Source organism: Petaurus breviceps, unplaced genomic scaffold (genome assembly GCF_028583685.1).
Source record: "Petaurus breviceps papuanus isolate PSGF00001 unplaced genomic scaffold, PetGlider_PUasm1.0 188, whole genome shotgun sequence".
NCBI lineage: Eukaryota > Metazoa > Chordata > Mammalia > Diprotodontia > Petauridae > Petaurus > Petaurus breviceps.
The window spans coordinates 4353651-4374094 of NW_027185804.1; the positions used below are offsets into that span (position 1 = coordinate 4353651).

Below are 20444 nucleotides of genomic sequence, written 5' to 3' on the forward strand. Positions count from 1 at the left end.
CCAAATGTCTCCCTCCCCTAAAACCATTCTTTCCAATATATTGTTTTTTAAATTTAGCTTTTAAAAATTTAAGAAAAATCTATTTTTTTCTCCTTTTATTCTCCCTTAGGAAAAAAAAAAGAAATCCCTGTAGCAAATATGTATAGTCAAGGAAAATAAATTCTTCCATTGGCCACATCCAAAAATATAAGTCTCTTTCTGTACATTGAGGCCATCAGCTTTCGGTCAAGAAGTTCGTCCTATATATTGAATAGCCTTTTATTTCAACTGCTTCCTCTATATGCAAAGACATGTTTGCATGGCTTATTATGAGGAAGATACTGTTCACTCAAAGGCTGATTTGACATCACTAACCAACTATAGCCAAAGCATGTAAAATCTGATTGTGACGTTTTGGAAAAGCATCATAGTTTATCTACCTAGTGCTTTGTTCCTATACATATAATCAATAAAGGATCCTTTTTTATCTTTTTTTACAGAAAACATAGGAGAGTCAGTTCAGTATAGTGAAAAGAAAACTGGATTAGAAACCAGGAGACCTTAGTTTTATTCATGGCTCTGCTACTTAACACTAGCTCACTCTAAGCAAGTCACAGTGCCCTTCTACGACCCAGATCTCATACCTACAACATGCGAGGGTCTCTAGGATTCACTCCAGCAACTCCATGATTTCAGGTAGAGAAGAGGGTCACAAGCCCTTAGAGGGCAGGAGAACAAAATAAAAAGGGTAGCAGAGGAACTTAAAGCATTAGAACCACTATTAAAAAAAAAAGCAAACTACACCCCTGGCTTTCCTTGATCTCTCAGGTTCCTTTCAATACTGAATCTCTTTCCTTTTTTCCTTTTCTTTCCTTGACTTTCCTATCAGGCTCCCTTCAAGGATCCTGTTTCTCCTGCCTTTTTTTTTTTTTACTAATATTTACCTGATATTTCTTTTCCACTTAATTTAATTAACACCGTACTTTTTTTGTCTAGGTCTATGAACTCACTGATGAAAGGAGTAAGGTCCACATCATAGCTCCATCCCTTGACTGACTCTAGCTTCTGATTAGTCCTAGAGTTCTTCCATTTAGTAAAAGAATCCCTTATCTTCTCTCCAGAAGGTGAGGTCTAGTAATTACTAGACCACTGTCCTGAACTGTCTAGTGTTGCCCAGGAACTCTTCTTTTCTCCATAATGCTTGGTTTACTGACTCAGCATTATCCTATAAATTTCTCCTCTTTAGAACGCTTGGTTCTGAAAATCCTATTACTTGTTTAGAAACTAACTCATTTCTTTTTTTTTTTTTTGCTTTTTGTAGGGGGGAAGGTAGGGTAATTGGGGTTTAAGTGACTTGTCCAGGGTCACATGGCTAGTTTTTGTAAGTGTCTGAGGCCGGATTTGAACTCAGTTCCTCCTGACTCCAGGACAGGTGCTCTATTCACTGCACCACCTACCCGCCCCTGAAACGAACTCATTTCTATTGCTCCAGTCAGCCCAGGAATCTCCATCACTCTACCACTCCCCCTAGCCAATGACAAATCTGGGGCTAAGTGACTCCATGGCAAAGCCTCACAGAAGCAAAGGAAACTGAGTCTGCCTGCTGTTTTTCCCCACATGCAATCTATGTCTCTGTCTTTGTGTGTGTGTGTATGTGTGTGTGTCTGTCTGTCTGTCTCTCTCTCTCCCCTTCTCCTTCTCCTTTTCCTCTTCCTCCTCCTTCTTCTTCTTTATTTTAAAGGCAAAGCCAAAATCACAGGTCAGCTACATGATTAGACATAACTCTATGTAAATGCTTCTACCTTGTACACAAGAATAATTCATGTCTAGCCATATATCTGAGGCATCTTTAATACCTGAACAAAGTCATCTGGGGGCAGCAACAAGAACCTAGGAAAATGTCTTGGTGCATAATTATTACTATAGTTTAGTTGGAGAGACAAGATCTATGTATACAAAACAACTGGAGAATAATTTTTTTTTTTAAAGCAATAGGGGTTAAGTAACTTGCTCAAGGTTACACGGCCAGGTGTTTCTGAGTGGGTGCTAAGTGTCTGAGCCCGGGATTCGCCAGGTGTTTCTGGGTGGGTGCTAAGTGTCTGAGCCCGGGATTCGATCTCCAGGTCATCCTGACACTGGAGCTGGTGCTCTTACTCGCTGTGCTACCTGGCCACCCCTTCAGTCTTATTCTAAGGAATATCTTATCAGTTATATTAAGAGTTCAACTGTTATCACCCAGAATGTCAGATATTTCTTTTCTTCAACAACAAATTTGTATAATCATATTAAAACCATTTGGCTGTTTTAAATTTTTAAATTTAAATTAAATTTTCAGTTTATTATAAATGTGTTTTTAGGGGGGGAAATTGGGTTCTTCTGGTCAGGTCAAGTTAAGAAACACAAAATATAGGTAACTCAGTCTTCATCTTCCTCCTCCTATGTCTTAATTCTCTAACCTCAACCTTTCCAGGTTTTCCTCTCAGTCTCACTCTATATGTACCCTGCAGTAGGCTGGACTACTCACTGGACATACCATGCCTTCCTGTGTGTATGTCCGGGTCCTTGGTCAGCTTGCTCTCTCGGGTTCCCTCTCCCCTTCCCCAAAAGGATAGGCTGGGCCCGTCCAAGGCCTCCAACACCTTACGGAGCAAACACAGTTGCTCATACTGCTTATGAGCTGGGAGTCACCAACTGCAAATCCAAAAACGGAGGGCCACTACACCTTACCACATGCCCTGCCTGGGTGTGGCCAATGCATCCTTAAATCTTCTAGGTCTACTATCTGCCCTGCCACTGAGGCCTCCAGACACACCATTTAACATACTGATACACCCCCAAGCTTCTCTGGGTCACTCTGCAGATGAACCCTTCAATATATATCATCTCCCCCATTTAGAATGTGAATCCCTGGAGAGAAGTAACTGTCTCCCTTTTTAATTTCTATCTCCAATCCCGAGCACAGTGCCTGGCACATAATAAATGCTTAATATTTTTTCATTCATCACCTTGAACCTTCTCCCACTCTAAGACTTTGCTCACATTGCCCCCTCCACTTGCAATGACTCCTGTGTCTACCTGTGAAGATACTGTCTATCCTCCAAACATCAGCTCAGATGCCACATCCAAAACTCCACAGCACTTTGCTCAAAATAAATTTGGGGAACACCATGTACTGCCTTGCACTATAGTTATTTATGCACTTGTCCCATCTGCCCTACTAGGAAATAAGCTCCATGAGGGCAAGAACTATCTTTCTATCCCATCTAGAGAGTAGCATGTTACCATCAAGTAAAACCTATACTTTTTTTTAAAATAAGACTCAGTCTCCCCATCTCTCTCAGGTGAGTAATGTAGGGGCTACTCACAGGACTGATCCCACTACTTGTCAGCAGGGGAGCTTTGACCCCTCCTTCCTCTGACTTTCCTCTTCAGGCAGCTCCTGTGGGCCTACACAGCAATCCTAAACTCCATTCAGATACCTACAGCTCAGGACTATCAAACTCAGCCACAGCTGTAGCTAGGATTACAGATGGACACTGCCATGCCTGGTTCATGGCTTTCTTTAAAATCTTATCAGTAAACATCATTTCCTAAATGGTTCCTCTTTAGTTCTAAAACATGTTATACTAGGTATTATTTCAAGGGTCCATGATTTGACCAGTCTGGATACTGAATACTCCTCTCATTGACATAGATTACAATTCATTTATGAACTTTTTCTGTGGCCAACCTAGTGATAAGCCTCTCTTTCCAAACTGGGCATTCCAAAGATCAGACCTGTACTTGAAGGCTTTTCAGCTGGGTGGAATCTGCCAGAGTTTGTCTCTATTAACCTGATCTTTGAAAACTCAAGTTAACCTTCACACCTCAAGGAGCTGATATGACATCTTCCCATTTATTAACGTCTTTCTAATATATTTTAAAAGTTTGCTTTAATTCAATTTACCATATGGATTATTCTTTATAGTACTCTTCATTGCTCCACAAATTCCTGTTTTGATAGGCAGCGCAAAGGCAACTTTCAAAGCAACCCCTATTTCAATGATCTTAACTTGCAAAAAGATAAGTTCAAGTCATTGAGGTCTTACTGTGCATAAATCTCTAAAAGAAAACTCTTCTGATTAAGTGGAAGGAGTTAAAATATTGTCCACTAACTCACCCCATTCAAGAAAAACAGGATAAATGAAAAGAAATTAAAGGAAGGTAGATTTCAGATCAAAATATAAGAATTTCCTAGCCATTAAACTTGTCTGAAAATGAAATACACTATCTCAGAAGGAAGCAAAATTCCTTGCCTTAGAGATATTTAAGCAAAGGTTAGATAAATTTGTCAGAGTCATCCATCAGACAAGTGAGTTTGACAAGAAGACAGCCAGGCAAGAGCGTTCTCCAGAAATGGGTGTTGCATACACACACACACACACATAAACAAACACACACACACATACACACACTTCCTCTTTCCTCAGTTAGCCCAGAGAAAAGTTCCTTCCTCTTGCAGCCACCAAAAGCCACATCTTGAATCTAAAAGAAAAAGATCATCGATCTAATTATCCTGTCAGATTCCATCCAGTCTTTTGGATGGTATCAGCAGAGTTCCGTTCATAATCGTTCTGGTTTCTATGAATCCCATCAGATGAAGCAAATGAGAACAGTAAATATCTTTAAGCTACTGTCACTTTTCTCCCACAATTCACAAACCCAACTGTCCATGAACATTTTCTTTTAAAACCAAGGGACCTGCCCAGTCCCATTGTGAATGTGTGAGACAAACAGGGAAGAGTGTCAACCACTTTCTAAAGCATCCGACCCCAACTCCCCCCTCTGACGATTCCTCTCCCTTAAGCCTGAACCAGGACAACGGCCTACGCAGCATAAGGGGAAGATATATTACCATTAATTCCTTGTGATTTTCTTCTTGGTATAAAATCTTTAAAGCTGAAAGCAGGGTAATAGAGCCTTCTACAGGGAAAAAGTCACTCTGCCTCATTAAGAATCAAACAAAACAAAACCCCACCTAATTTAGTTTGACAAGCATTTTAAAGACACATTCATTCACCACAGGCAGCTACATATAAAATACACTGTGCAACCTGAATAAGCTGTCATGGTCATTAGGCCTCTCTTCAGATAACATCTGACCCTTATCCTCAGACCTTTGTACTTGAGCAACATACACCAGGCAGTGCTGTGGCAACATTCTCATTAGGATTTGGTCCACAGGGCCCGAGAAATCAGTTTTCCCCGAGTTTCTGTCAGACTCACTGACTAATGTACAAAGCCATCCAAAAGCAGTCTAACAGAAGTGGGTGGGGAAAAGTCTGACTCTGAGCGGTCTGAGAGAGAGATGGCTTGTGTGTAACACGCAACTTTATAAACAGACCCCCAGAAAGTAGAAGAGATCTACCTTGTCGACTGTTGGGAGGACACTTCGTAAGCTACAAAGCACTATGTAAATAAGAGCTAATTTTTTAAGGGAAAAAAGAGACATTCTCTTTTGATATGTAGCAAATGGTCACACTGAGTATTTTATAAGAGGGGGAAAATAACTGGGTTTTAACATTTTAAGACAGTTGGGAACAATGTAGGAATATTTGAGAATTAGCTGAGCAAAGAGAGTTGCTCTCCACTCTATTTTGGGAAAGCAGTGAACAAACAAAAACCCAGCTCCAGATTTTATCAGGAGAGCTCCCTTGGGTTCAGTTCACTAGTTCAATTCAACTTTGATCACATATCTAATATTTATGCAGGGCATTAAGCTAGATTCTGAGGATATAAAGGTAAAAATCAAACAGTCTCTGTCCTTAAGGAATTATTCTTACTGGGAAAATATAACCCCAGAGATAGGTGTAATAGAAGGTAATTTGAGATTTCCTTAGAAGCAGAGAAATACAATTCAAGACAACCTTAAGTTACTACCTCACAGGCAGCACCAAAATAGCAAAAAAACCTCTAAGATAAGGACTTTGGGGAAACTAACTCTCTAATGCACTACAAACAGAGCCATACAGCAATATGCAATGGATCACAACACTGCCCAAATCCCTGGAGTCAGCATCTCCACTGCTGGGCCTTTATCCTCAAGATATCATAAGAAGAAAAAAGGACCTATCTGTACCAAAAATATTTGTACCTCTTCTCTTAGCAAAAACCTGCAAACAGCCTGTATCAGGAAACATGCCCCAAGGAGCATGCATGGGGAATGGGGCTGCAGGGACAGGCAAGGTCCCTTGGTCCTCTACTCCAAGGAGGCTGAGTCAGACAGGATGGACCCCCTTTAGGGAGCCTTAAAATAGGAATGACTCCATCTACAATCTCTCCCTTTCTGCAGTTCTCCAAAGTAGCAAGAAATTCCCTAGGCTTCCTGTGAGGGAGGGGGCTACCTCACCCCCCTACACTGGGAGATATGAAAAACCCTCCACACATGGCAGCTAGTGCAGGAGCTTGCTAGGCAAGACCCTGCCTGGCCTCGCCTTTTTTGAGCTTCCTTCCCTGACTGGAGGTGACTGAACAGCAATCCTGGAATACATGTCCATCCTTCAAAGCAGCCTTAATGTTCAAGAGGTCAGGTTCTGGGTCTGTCAGGTGTGGACAGCTGCTCTAGGGCAAGTGCCCTCTCTACATCTGCTAGAGCTCTTCTTGGAGAAGACTGCCAAAAGGAGGGTCAGCTAACACCCATCCTGGCCCATCAGAGACAGGGACGGGGGAGGACATGCTTGGGCAGTAGATAGTCATGGGGAAATGCATAGGCTCCCTTGGGCAGTCCTACATCAACTCCCCCAAGCATCTGACAGGAGTTATGAGTTCTAGTACTGGCTGGATGTGCACTTCTGTGTCTTTGGCAGCCTAGCATTTCTTCTGTGTAAAAGAAATAAACAACCTTCCAAGGACTGATTTACATTGAAAATGGAGCACTTCTCTACTCCCCCTTTGGGGAAAGCCAAAACCTGTGCCTTCAAATCATCTTCCCTAGAGTGTGAGAAAAGGGAACTTCTCTTGCAACCTGTTCAGGGGTATTGTGCTTCCAAGATAGGTTTAAGCCAGCATTCTGGGAATCTCTCCGACAATCTAATGTTATATTGTATTTTCTAAAGTTAATATGATTATGGCATAAGGCATACTACAGAGCGATAAGCAAGGTCTTGATGGGGCGCTGACATTCAGAGGGCCCTGACAGAATGTATGCTTTTCCAGAAGTGTAAAAACAACCAAGAATAATCAGTTAAAATGAGGGGCTGCTCCATGGTTCTTCTCCCCCCAGCGCCTATTTTCCAGGCACACGCTGACACCTTGGCCCTAGACTGCTCTCTTTTCCTCCTTCCCAAGGCAGCAGCGTTAAGGTGTCCTGGGGTCTCCCTCCCTCCCTCCCTCCAAATTAATCTATCTGAAAAAGATGATTTGAGGGCATAGGCTTTGTGGTATATGCCCCAGGCAGAAAATTCATCATAATCGTTCTGAGACTTGGAATCTAAGTTCTCCCTAGAAGCCAAAGGTGTTAAAACCTCTTTTAATAACTTCCTAAGAAAATGAAGACCAAAGTCTTTACATTTGAAGAACCTTTGGTCCTCAGACTGTCCTAATTTCTCTTAAACCAAGTAATCAAGTTTTGATATTTATCATTGTGTAATGCATTACAAAAGGAACAGAATCCATATGACCCCAAAGACAGGGCCTCCAAAACAATTCTGAAAGAGTAGTGCAGTGCTCGGTGTTTAATTCTAAAAAGAGTAATTTTTTTTTTGTTTCCAAACATAACCCAGGTTTCTCTCCTCAGCAATCCCCTTAAGGACTTTTATAACCCTGCTTTGGTTGCCTCTGGATTTGGATATATATGTTAATCAATTAACATTTATTAAAGATCTACTATGTGTCAGGCACTGTACAAAGTACTGGGGACACAAATTTAAGCAAAAAGAAAAATAGTGCCTGCCCTCAAGGAGCTTACATTCTAAAGAAGGGAAAATTACAAAAAAGGGGGGGGAAGGGCTGAAAAGCAAGGATGAGGGAGAGAGAACATGTTCACTGAGGGACTTAGTGACTCAGTCTGGAGAAGAAGAGTTGGCTGATCTGGGCCCTTCCCCAAAAGGCAGGCTCCAGGAAGAATTTATTCATGTAATAATTAGATCTCCCACTGGTAAGTTCTTCTCAGAACCTCCATTTTGGGGAGTGGCCCCAAACCAGCTAACCCTTATTCTCTGGACTACCCACCATGCCTCCTGACTCCACTCCTGTCTTCCAGTGGTACTTTCTTCATATTATTATATGAGTGCTGGGTCAAAAGACAAGCTACAAGATGTTCTATGAGGAAATCAAGGTCTACCTAGTTTTCTCTCTCTTAAGGATATTACAGCCCTTTTTCCCCCTGGCCCAGTGTATTCTGAACAGAGCTGAATGCCACTCACACAATGAATGATGGCTCACCTTTGCTCTCTTCTATATCTAACCCTCATTAGTCTATGACTCACTTCTCTGATTGGAAACATAAACAGATTGCAGATGGGTTATATAAGACAGAAGGCTCCTGGCCAGCCCACTCACCACATTTGCCCTTTCTGAGTTCTTGCCCCCAGCCACAGGGATCTGTACGGTGTTCAGATCCTCGGGGGGTCTTTTTTGCCACTTCCAAATCCATTCCTGACAAACGAAGATAGAACCGCTCACGGTGAACTGTTTTCCGAAGCATACGGAGAACTTTACGTAATCTCTTCTCTGTTTTCTTCAGGACACAGCTCAGATCACAAGATGCTATAGAATCGAGAGTAAGAGGTAAGGAGCAACATGTGAAGGGCATAGGAGCCACAACAGCTGGCAGTGTCCAGTATGAAATGCCAACACAAGCCAGATCCCCAACTACAATGTTAGGTAGAGGAGGGAAAGGCCTTAATTATGGGAAAGTGGTACTGGCAGACTCGGCAGCATTCAAATGAAACAGAAATTTGGCAATCAAAAAATGTCAACTTAGGGTTCTTGTAAGGAAGGCAAAATCCTTCTGCTTCCAAACCAAATCAATGTAGCTTGCAGGCAAAAAAAATGAAAAATTCAAAACAGGAGAAACTTCATTACTTTTACTTATTCGTAAAGAAAGATGAAAAGTGAGACATGAAGAAATAAGAAACAAGCTGGGAGAAGCCTTGATGGCACCTGGGGAAACTTCAAACCAACCTGTCACCTCCTGTTGGCTTGCTTCAAGCTCCAAGTCAACACTGATAAACATTTCTTTAATCGTGGCTGGTCTGCCAAAGGCCCCAGGGACGTGCTTGCCAGAGCCACATGTAAGCTTTACATAGTGGAAGCCCTCTTTTACTGAACTGTACTTCTCTGCATGAAAAAAAAAAAAAACAGAATTACAGGAAGCCAGATTCTAGCAAAATCATCAACAGAACATTCACTATAGTGCCAATAAACATTTTGTTATGAAAGCATTTTAAGGATCAAATGATAAAATCCAGACATCAGACCATTACAATATATATAAACGCTTTGCTCGCACTTGAAAGAGCCACAGCCTCCTGGATCAGACCACTTTAAAACTAATTCATCTTCCTGAGAAGTCATTCCATTGACAAAAAGCCTTCTTCCTACTGGTCTGAAATCCAAGTATGAAAACGGTGCCAATTCTTCTCAAGAGTATCCTCCCGTTCCCTGGAGTTCAGCTTTTGTCATCACAACTGGTTGTGTGTAAATAATTAACAATTTACATTTACATGTGTTTTGAGGTTTACAAAGTGCCTTCCTCACCACTCTGTGAAACAGGTAGTGAAAAAATTATTATTCCTACTTTATTGATGAGATCATGAAGACCCAGGGAAGTTTAGTGACTTACCTAAACTCACAAAACTAATAAATGGCCCCACCAGGATTTGCACCTACATCTTTCAACCCAAACCCAGGGCCTTTGGGTCTCACTTCCCCTTGCTGTTTCTACTCTTATGATCTCCAAAGTTCTCTCCCATGAAGCTGTGAGCTGAGGAAGGGGTAGCTACCTGGTCTGACCCACACCAGACAAAGTCAGGGCCTGAAGGCCACTCTCTCACCAAGGAAAAGACACAGACGAAGAACTGCATGCTGTAGCTTTCCTTAATCCTTTTTCTTTTTGCTCCAAAACTTGCTTTATTTACTTAGAAGTAGTTGTACTTCTAAGGTGTCAGAATCTAGCAAAGTTGGTCTAATAAAGTCACAAGTAGTCAGAGAATTTTATACTTATACTTATTGACCTCCTTTTTCGGTACAAGGATGCCCACACTTCACAAACTATATCATCAAAAATCTCATAAAATTCGGTCCAGTATGAGAGGTTGAAAGAAATAACAAAGATCCACAATAAACCACACTGAAAACAAAAAGTGTATGGATACAATAAGACAGACTCTTCCAAAAGTCTCAGTGTGGTTTTAATCACTTTAAGTAATTCGTGCTTAAAACTGCACCAAGACTTTTGGAACAGCCTTACCTTTGTAAAAAGAACCTCTGGAGAAATTATGATCTGATCCAAAATGTACTCACCCAATTGAAGGACACTATCCTTAAACCAAGCTGAATCTAGGCACAAGGCTATCTTCAGATGGGCCTTTTGCTATCTCTAAGTCTCCAATTTAGTTCCTCCAAATGTGCAAATGAGCTCCTAATGTCAGACACCCTGCTCCATGGAGACACATCCATCCATCCATACCTGGTATCATTGATAGCAGGCCCTCTGGAAGCAGCTCAGTCTTTTTCAAACTACATTTGCCTTCATTTAGCCTAAAGGTGACACTTGTCCTGACGATGGTGACATCTTCAGAAAGAAAGAGAGATATTACCCTCAGAGGCAAAGGAAGAAAAAGACCAGATAATATCAAGTCTTCCATTGGCAAGGGCATGTTATATATTTTTAACACTTTAAAAACGCCAGACTTCTGCATTTGCTATCTTATCCACAGCATGAGAAAAATCTAAACCTCTTAGTTGTCGATTTAACCCCAAATAGATTATTAGATACCAAAATCCTGTTTATAGAGCCAGAAAAAGTCTGCTTGTAAGGTTATACATATCTCTCCACTTTAAAAAAAATCCAAAGTAAATTGTTTCTTGAAGGGATGTACTTCATAGAGAAGCATCTGCTGGGACAAAATAAATGCATCAATAAATTTTTCAAAGAAAGAAAGATAATCCAAAGTTTAAATATGACAGAAAAAGTATTGGAAAAGCTACAAGTGAGAAAAGTATCTTATGTAATTTTCTGAAAGGTCAGGATGCCTTCACAGTCCCAATTAGAACAGGGTCTGTAGAAGTCAACAAGACTTCTCTGACATTTGGAAAAAAGAACCTTCTAAACCTCCCATCAAGACAAAGCAGAAATTTCATAAGCCATTCCCTTGCAAAAAAGCATAAAAAAAAAACAGACGAATTTTACAGTGCAGACCATGTGCACAAGCAAGGATGGGACCAGGTCAGCATGCCCATTGCTTTCCCAGGGCTTTAGGATCAGGAAGGAAGATTGCTTTATAATTTAAGAGTAAGGCTGATGTGACTAGGACTAAATGTGGTGGACACAGGTCAGGTGACTGGGCTGCCTCTAGTTACCATATGTCCATGTTCTGGAAAAGGCACTTCCTGGGCTTCCAGGATGGGTCTCCAGGGCCCAGATGCTACTTAAGTTGCATGGATGGCTTTGTGGGCACAATTACTTGCTCCCACAATGTGCAATATGGGGATGGAGGGATAATTGCTCACGTGACTTCTCAGGCTATGAAGGCTTATAAGTGCATACTCAAGTTGACAGAGGTCAGTCAAACCATCAGCAAGTACAGATTAAGCATCTCCCCAGTGCTGGCCCAGAGCGAGGAGCCAAGGGTACAAATACTAAAATAAAATGGCCCTTGCCTTCAAGCTTACATTAAATGGGAACAGAAGGTATCATGTACACAGAACCATGTCTAAAATAACTACAAGGTAATTCTAGAGGGAGGCATTTGGGCCTAATGGGACCAGAAGAGGCCTTGTGTAGGAACTGGCATTTGAGCTGAGTTTTAAAGGAAATTAGGCGTTCTAAGAGGCAGAGGCAAGGAGGGAGGGCATCCCAGGCAGGAGGTAAAGCCTGTGCAAAGGCATGGTGAGAGGGCATGAGGATGCCATAAGAGAAGAAGAGCAAAAAGGTCAGCTTGGCTGGCCACAGACTGCGTGAGGAGGAGTGATGGCTAAGGTCAGAAGGGTAGGCTTTAAAAGTCAAACAGGGTCTGGGGAATCCCATTACTCTCTGTCTCTTTCTGAGTTGTGCTAATTTCTACCAGCCACTGTGTGTGCCAGAACACATGTTCCCTGTGTATCTCCTGGTTTCTCTGGGGGTTTGTGGGAAGTCCTAATCACTAACCGAGAAGTTTCTGTAAACTGTGAACTGTTAGTTACTGCATGTGATAAGACTGGAAATTTAAGGGATGGTGTGGGTTAAGAGTATTTAGCATCTCTGGGGCTCGGTAGGCTTGAACACCTAGGCAAGAAAAATTATAAAATGCTCTTCATGTACAGGGAAGTTTCTACGGGAAAAAAATTCTGAATTTATATAATGCTCTATGACTTACAAAATATTTGTATCTATTATCTCAATTGATCCTCATAGCAAACAGATAGGGCAAGGATTATTGCTATTGTTGTTGTCATCTGACAGATACAGTATGGTCAACTCCCAAAAGCATGACCCTGCGAGCCAACCTGACAAACACTGAGCATTGTTACAGAATGCGAGGCTTTGGTAATTACCCAATAAAGCAGAATCGTTAGACTTATGAGGTTTACTCCTGAGATGAGAAGAGGCTCCACAGGTGACAGAGTAGGCATCTTGATAACCTAAGAGGCAGAACACAGAAGGTGACAATTACACCTGAGGGCACATCACACACAGGTAACACAGCTAAAATCACTACCTACATGGAGCAACACTCAAATCATTCTGGCCTTTGAGGTCTATGCCCTAGAGAAAAAGAGGTTTATTTAGACAAGATGCCCAGAAAGTTAAGTGTTTAAAAAAAAGGCCCTTTGGTTAGATTAGTCTATCTCCACCTACTGTCTGGGCCCCAGGCCTCAGGTAAAGCTGCCTTTGGGGGATGGGGGGTGAGCCAGTGAGGCAGACCTGATCACTCACCTGAAGAGATGTGGACATCTGAGGGACAGTTTAGAAAGCAGTTCTCCACTCCACCACTCTTAGTACAATGCATGGATACTTTGGGCGACACGTTACCAGGCAGGAATCCCTTTACTTCTAAACAGAATAAAACATAAGTATGTAACAGAAAAACACTTCCACAGTTGAAAATGATGGAAGAGAAGACAAAAACATGAACAGGCCAAAGCACATTCCATGTAACTAATGTTCTGGTCAGGGAAGAAGAAAATGCCAAAAGAAGCCAGAGGCAAGCGCTCCTATCCCAGAACAACACCCTAGATGAGCTATTTTTCATACAGAGAAGTCCCATAGAAAACAGACATACACATCTGACAGAAACACAGAAGAGAGTACCAAAGCCCCTACAAAGTATCTGCCGTTTCTCAACCATTTTTAAACAATGGACAGCTTATCAAGTGTGAAATCAAGACTTGTGAATATGCCCGCTGCTGTCCCACTTTCTGGTCAAATGGTCAGAGCCTGTGGATGGAGGAAACACAAGCAGTGTGCCTTACCCACACAGTCCTTCTTGTTCCAGTGGAGCTGGTAGTCTGAGAGGCACCGGCACTCATAACTTCCCATGGTGTTCACGCAGGTCTGCTGGCAGCCTCCATTATTGATGCTACACTCATTAGTATCTGAGGAAGAAAACTATCTTTGTTGAATGGACCTCACACCCAGAGTTAGAAGGCAAAAAGAATTCCTCTCACTCTAAGGAAAATCTCCGACACTGAGAACCGTACAGAAGTGGAAACCGCTACCTCACAAAATGTGGAGCCCTTCACTGCAAAGGCTCATTGGCAGCTACACAGGGATATTGTAAATGAGATTACTGACCTCATGTGGTTTGGGCCAGATGATTTCCAAAGTCCCTTTCAACTCAGAGATTCTATGATTCAATAATATATCATCTTCACCACCCATGATCTTTACCCTCTGTGATCAGAAACATGGGAATCACATGAAACAATACTAACAGTTGGCATTTACATAATGCTTTAGGGCAGAGGTGTCTAATATGGGCCTGGGCCCCATACAGCCTACAACTCCCAAATGCAGCCCAAACCAGATTAAAATGCAATTGGAAAATATTTAACAAAATAGATAAAAATACAATAAAACATAGATAATATTCCATTCTTAAAAACTAAGCCACTGGGGCAGCTATGTGGAGCAGTGAGTAGAGCACTGGCCCTGGAGTCAGGAGGACCTGAGTTTGGATCTGGCCTCAGACACTTACCACACACACACACACAAAAAACCTAGCTGACCTTGGGCAAGTTACTTAACCCCAACTGCCCTCCAAAAAGCAAAAAAAAATAAAAACAAGTCAGTATGTGACTCTCAGGGACCCTTATGTACAGATTAATGGCCCCCATTTCTATTTGGGTTTGACCTGACCTAACAACAAGCCTGTAAGATTGATGGTGCAGGTCTTATCTCCTTTCTAGAGATGAGAAAGCTAAGGTCCAGAAAGGATGAAGTGATTGGCCCAAGGTTTCACAGTATATCTCTCCCCAGACAAACTCCAAATCTTCTGACTCTTACTCCAGGGCTTCTCCCACCACCACATGCTGCTTCCCAAATAAGATGTTAAAAGGAAACAGAATTGCTCATTTTCCATAGGAAACATGCTTGGCATTGATTTATCCCTTCACCTGTTAGTCATTCATCTGGATTCCTGGATTTAATGGGACTGGCACAAGTTTCACCAGTGTGTTGATTCACTGACATCTGTAATCAAACCAGTTCCTCTCTTGTTTCCTATGTTCATACTTCCAAGGTATGAGAGAAAACAGGCATTGTTTTTCCTAGAATGATAGACTATAAAAGGTAGGGAGGGAGAAGAGAAATGGAGCCATCCCAGGGAACAGTCCTCTGGGGAAGTATCTAGGCCTCCGCACATGGGTATGAAAAGCGTCCTAGCTGCTCCCAGCCCTGTGGTGGCACATTGCTGAAAGGACTTGGTGCTCGGAAGCTCCCAGGTAGGCCCTTTACTGGCTGCTGAGCAGAAGAGCAGGTGACTTGCTAGTTACTTTAAAAGAGTGCCGTCAGACTCGAAGTTCTCTTCTCTTCTGGCTTTGGGGGTATCAAGACTATTTTTAGCACCTAGAATAAGGGTTAGGAGAGAGATGATTTGTCCTACCCCTCACCCTAGCTACCATGAGGCTGGGAGCACATGGAAGATAAAGCCCAGGTATGCCTGAACCCAAGTTTGAGGCTATATCTTTTGTTTTTGAATAGATATTTCCCTAGACTTTGTGAGTTCCAAGAGTACAGAGTCCTAGGTCCTTTTGATCAGAGCTGACCAAGGGCAAGGAGAGGAGTCCTTGATAACTACTGTGGTGTTCTGGGAGATGGCCACCAGCTGGAGGATGAGGCCAAGCTTGACTTGCTTCACCAGAGGCGATCTGGGAGCTGGGCAGTGCAACAGGTAAAATGTAAGATGTTTATTGGGTGATCCTCCAAAGTTCCTTATATGTCACTGAGATTTAAGGATTAGTCCCCTGGCAAAGTTTAAGTTAAGTTACTGAATACTGGTTTAAGCTTCTCAGTGCAGGCTGAGTCTTTTGCGTCTTTTGGAATTCTTTGTGTGTGCCAGAAATAAATACCTGTCCCATATCTGATCCATATTGTACACTGAGTACCCTTCTACTCTCCACTTTGGGGAGACCCTAAACATGAACCACAGTCTAATCTTTACATAATTTTTCTGTAGGGTGCTGGGGTAGTCAAAATGAATGAGAAAAGGAAGCCTAATCCCTCCTCTCATGGAGGCATGACGAGCTCCAAGACCAATCCAGGTACAGACTACATACATGGTTCCAGAATAAAGAGACTCCTCAGGGAAAAGCAGTGAGTGGAGCATCCCAGTGCTTATGGGCCTAGAACCCGTCCCTAAATGTTACACTTGATATGAGTGACATTAGTCAGTGGCAAAGTCAGGAGAACCTACTTCTTTCTGACATCCATCCCAAATCCAAAAAGGAAAACAAGACAAAATATGATTTTCTCCCCATCCCCCCAGATCAAATATATACACATTTGCTTGATATCTCAGTAAAAGCAAATTTACAGGTTCTGATCCCTTAAAAGATTCTGTGATATATTAGAAAGGCATTCAGTTTTTAACCCAAATAATAGGCTAAAGGGATACTTAATAGAGGTATAAGACTGGGATCCAAACCATCCCACCCCATTTTGGGGGAGAACAATTCTCAATTTCTCAATTAAGGAATAGGTCTTAGACTGACAAAAGGTCTTTGACTGTATAAGAACTGTGTTTTGATAGGCCAAGGAAGCTTGTTTAAGCCCAAAGAAGCATCTATAAATTTTCAAGCGAGCTGAAAAGGGAGGAGTTCCAGAAACTAGTGTGGTTTTCCAACACATTCCTAAGGAAGAATCTTCTGGGAGGAAGGAGAGTCCTTGGCTCCAGCCTCGGGGAGATCTCTTCCTTAGGCTCCTCCTCCTTTTGACCAGAGGGGGACTTTCCAGAAGAAGTTGTACCTTCATCTTCTCCTCAGTGCCCTAAGCAACATCCTGGATCAGCTGGCATGCATGTCTGAGTCCTGAATCATCAACAAGGAGCCCAGCATACAGGAAAAAGGATTTCTGGGAACTATGAGCGCTCTTGTGCCATCTGTACTCTCTGAGCTTGAGGTCACTTTCCCCTGGACTCTGGATGAACTTGTAGGATTGTGCATCACAGACTTGGAGGAATGTTTAGTAGCAATGGTGCTTACTGTACCTCTTTAGAAAATATCCATTGCTAAAACGTTACTAAAGACTGGCTGACTAAATGATTCTCAATTTATAATCTTAGGGGAAGCACATGAATGAGGGCTCAAACCGATGGCCATAGAGAAAGTCAATCCACTGATCCTCGGGGTACCCCAGAATGCTGAGAGGACATTGGACTTATTAGCAGGAATCAGGTTTGGGATCAGGATCCTCAAGCTTACATGAGCTACCAAGGAATGAAGGGTTGTTGGACTCATTTTAGTGAACATCTGTTTTCCTTTTCACAGCACACAGAGCATGAGGAAGCAGACATACAACTGAAGTCATAAGAATTCAAGTTATACACTGGCAAGAACTTTTGTCCATGAGGGTTATAAGAGGTGAGGACACCGCTCGTGTTCACATTCGCCCAAACACTGATTCATAGCATTTGGACCTCTGACTCTACAGCAAGTAAGTGAGCAGACCAGGGCTCTCTTCTTTTCTGGGGTTCACAACTCTAGCTCTAGGCTGATCATTTCTGCAGGATGCAAAGCCTTTTCCTTCCCACCTTCCCCACCCATCACTCCTGAGAGATGAGGCCAGGTGGTTCACCGGCCTCCTCAAGGTTGAGCATGACTGAACCCTGCTCTGACACTAGAGTAACCTCTCTGAGCCTCAGGCAACTCAGGTGAATAAAATGAAGATATAGAATTTACACATCCTATTTTACAAGTTGTTGGGAGGAACAGACTTTGTAGATCGTAAAGCCTTGTAGAAATGAGTGCATATCTCTCCTCCCTCAGGGAAAGCTCCCCAGGATCCCTACAGGATTGCTCCCTCACAGCATTCTTTCTGGATCTCTCCTTTGCATTTCTATCACATTCTTCTCTGTATAATTCTTACTTGTGTATGTGTCTTATTACCCTCCCCCTAATTAGACCACTAGCTTCATGAAAGCATATCTTTGTATTCTCCACACATAGCACCATACCTTGACTATAATAAGTGCTTAATAAATGCTTTTTGGAGTTGCTAATCAGCCTGTGGGATTCACTTCCTTATATTACAAGTACAATTGTTCCCTAGAAAACAAACAGTTTCACAGCTGAAAGAGTTCAGAATTCCCTTCTGTTCCATTTCATGCTGATGAGAGGAAACAAGACTGTTGGGAGTGTTAGTCATCTCACTCTTACTGAAAGCCAACAAGAGCTGTTGTCCTTGTAGGAAGGACCGAAATTTTCCTTTCATTATGCAATATGGAAGAAGACAAGGAAGCTTCGAGGTTGGGCATACTTCCTTTGCTCCCCAAGCTGCAGTCACCCGCACACGATGTAGCTGCAGATACATTTCCCTCACCTCCACAGCGCGTGGAACCATACAAGGCGTATCCTTTCTCACAAGCACACTCAAAGCTGCCAGGATGATTGAGGCATGTGTGGGCACAGGTCCTCTCAAAAGAGCATTCGTCGATATCTGTGAAGTTTCAAAGAAGGGTTATCAGTGTTTTATTCTAAAGGACTCAGTTAGCTGAAGCTTAACTGGGAGCACTGGTAAATTTGGCAACCACTTCCCTCATAGCAATGAGTTCATCCCGTCAGCAAGCCTTTATTACTAATGTCACAAATCAAGGTGCATGGGATGATTGCCAACACAACAGCAAAAAGAACTATGCCACAATATTAAAACTTTTATTATGCATTTTTAAGATATCTACTGGTAACAAAAATAATAATATAATTTCTCACAGAATTACAAAATTTCAGAGTTCAAAGGCATCTATGTCTAAACCTTAAAAGAAAAGAAATTTCCTCCACAGTATAACTGACAAGACTTGGTCATCCAGTCTTTGTCTGAAGACCTCCAACAGAGGGAAAAACCTTCCCTCCCAAGTCAGACCATTTCACTTTTAGAAGGCTCTCGAGGCTGAGAAGTTGTTGCTGACCTAGAGCCTAAATTTGCCTTTCAGTGACCTCCCCTCCAGTGCTCAGAGTTCTGCTTTCTAAGGCCAACCAAAGAAAGTTTCATTCCTCCTTCATGTGACAGATCTTTAAATACTTAAAGATAGCTATCCTGCCCCTCTCTGGTCTTCTCTTCACCATGCCCAACATTCCTAGTTCCTTCAACCTATTTTCATGTGGGATAAACGTAAAGCCCTTCACCACACTTGTTTATATCATTTATATATCATGTTTTGAGAAGTAATCTGGAGCGGGGTATGGAGAGACACCTGTGAAGTCAGGTTTAGTCTCTGATTAGGTCAGACCAGTCTGTCCAGGGTTTTAAGATTTTAACTTCAACCTTGTCCAAGAATATGCTCAATAGGGTTCCATAAGAACGGTGTTCACTTAAATCTGACGATACACCTCCTCTTTCCAGACAGACTTTGTCTTGGTCACATATTCCAAGCCTGACCTCCTCCCTGGTGCCCACTACTACTCTGATCAAGACCCCTAGTAGCCTCTATGTCCTCATTAAGCAGCATGTGTGAGTCTATCTCATCACAGCTTTCCTTCCTGGCCTTATCTCTACATTCCTCTACAAGCCAAGATCTCTACATATCACTTCCTGGACATTTCAGTGGGTTGCAGTCATTTCTTTAAATGGAAAAGTCAGCAGAAAAATCCAATTTAAGGGGTGGCTATGTGGTGCAGTGAGCACCAGCCTTGGAGTCAGGAGGACCTGAATTCAAATTTGACCTCAGACACTTAACACTTACTAGCCATGTAACCTTGGGCAAGTCACTTAACCCCAATTGCCCTGACCTCTCCCCTCCAAAAAAAGCAAAAAAAAAAATCTAATTTAAGTTCATTCTGCTTACCAAAATCTAATCATTCTGCATTAGTTCATTCTGCTAAAGCCATAGAAAATTATGATACTATAAGAAATGATTGAAAGATTTCAGAGAATCTTGGGTGGAATGAACTGGTACAGAGGGAAGTGAGGAGAACCAGGAAAACAATTATATGAAGAAAACACTGTAAAGAAAAACAAAGTTGAAAGGCTTAAGAAATCTGATCAAAGCAGTGACTAACCATGTCCCTGAAGGACTTATGATGAAACATGCTACCTTCCTCCTGACAGAAATGTGATGGACACAAGGAGCAGACAGACAGACAGACAGATGTGTGTCTGTATGTATATATGTATATAAAGAGATATGCTTATATATACACATCTATATCAATATCTATAGATACACATAGACTTTATAACTGCCTCCTACCTGTTCTCCTTGCTTCAAGGACAGCTCCAATCTAATCCTCACACAACTACCAAAATAATCTTCCTAATATACAGGTTTGATCACAGAACTCTCTATTCAGAAACTTCAGTGGTTTTTCATTGCTTACAAAATAAAACACAAAACTCCTTACACTGACATTCAAAAACATTCACAATCTGATTTCAACATACGTTTCCAAATGTATTTTACACTCTTCCCATGAGGCACCAGACATGTCAAACTTAAGGCAACATGGAATAGTGGGATAATGCCCTGGGCTTGGTACCAGAAATTTGCGGATTCAAATCCTGTTTCAGACACATCCTAGCTGTGTGTCCATGGGCATGTTCCTTCACTTCTTTGTGCCCATTTCCTTCTCTG

General features: G+C 42.1%; 1 protein-coding gene across 5 annotated transcripts in view; it reads right to left on the reverse strand.

Annotated features, from left to right (window-relative positions):
• The window catches only part of SCUBE2 (signal peptide, CUB domain and EGF like domain containing 2), an 84170-nt gene that overhangs the window by 30966 nt on the left and 32760 nt on the right, over positions 1 to 20444 (reverse strand). For 4 of the 5 annotated variants that reach the window (XM_069091190.1, XM_069091187.1, XM_069091192.1 and 1 more), the window contains 7 exons: positions 18197 to 18313; positions 13633 to 13755; positions 13097 to 13213; positions 12715 to 12801; positions 10649 to 10753; positions 9142 to 9297; positions 8518 to 8724 (listed from right to left, as the gene is read on the reverse strand). In XM_069091190.1, the coding sequence (XP_068947291.1) occupies positions 8518 to 8724; positions 9142 to 9297; positions 10649 to 10753; positions 12715 to 12801; positions 13097 to 13213; positions 13633 to 13755; positions 18197 to 18313 (912 nt within the window). The remainder of the gene's footprint in view (positions 1 to 8517; positions 8725 to 9141; positions 9298 to 10648; positions 10754 to 12714; positions 12802 to 13096; positions 13214 to 13632; positions 13756 to 18196; positions 18314 to 20444) is intronic. The other variant, XM_069091189.1, reaches the window with a different exon arrangement.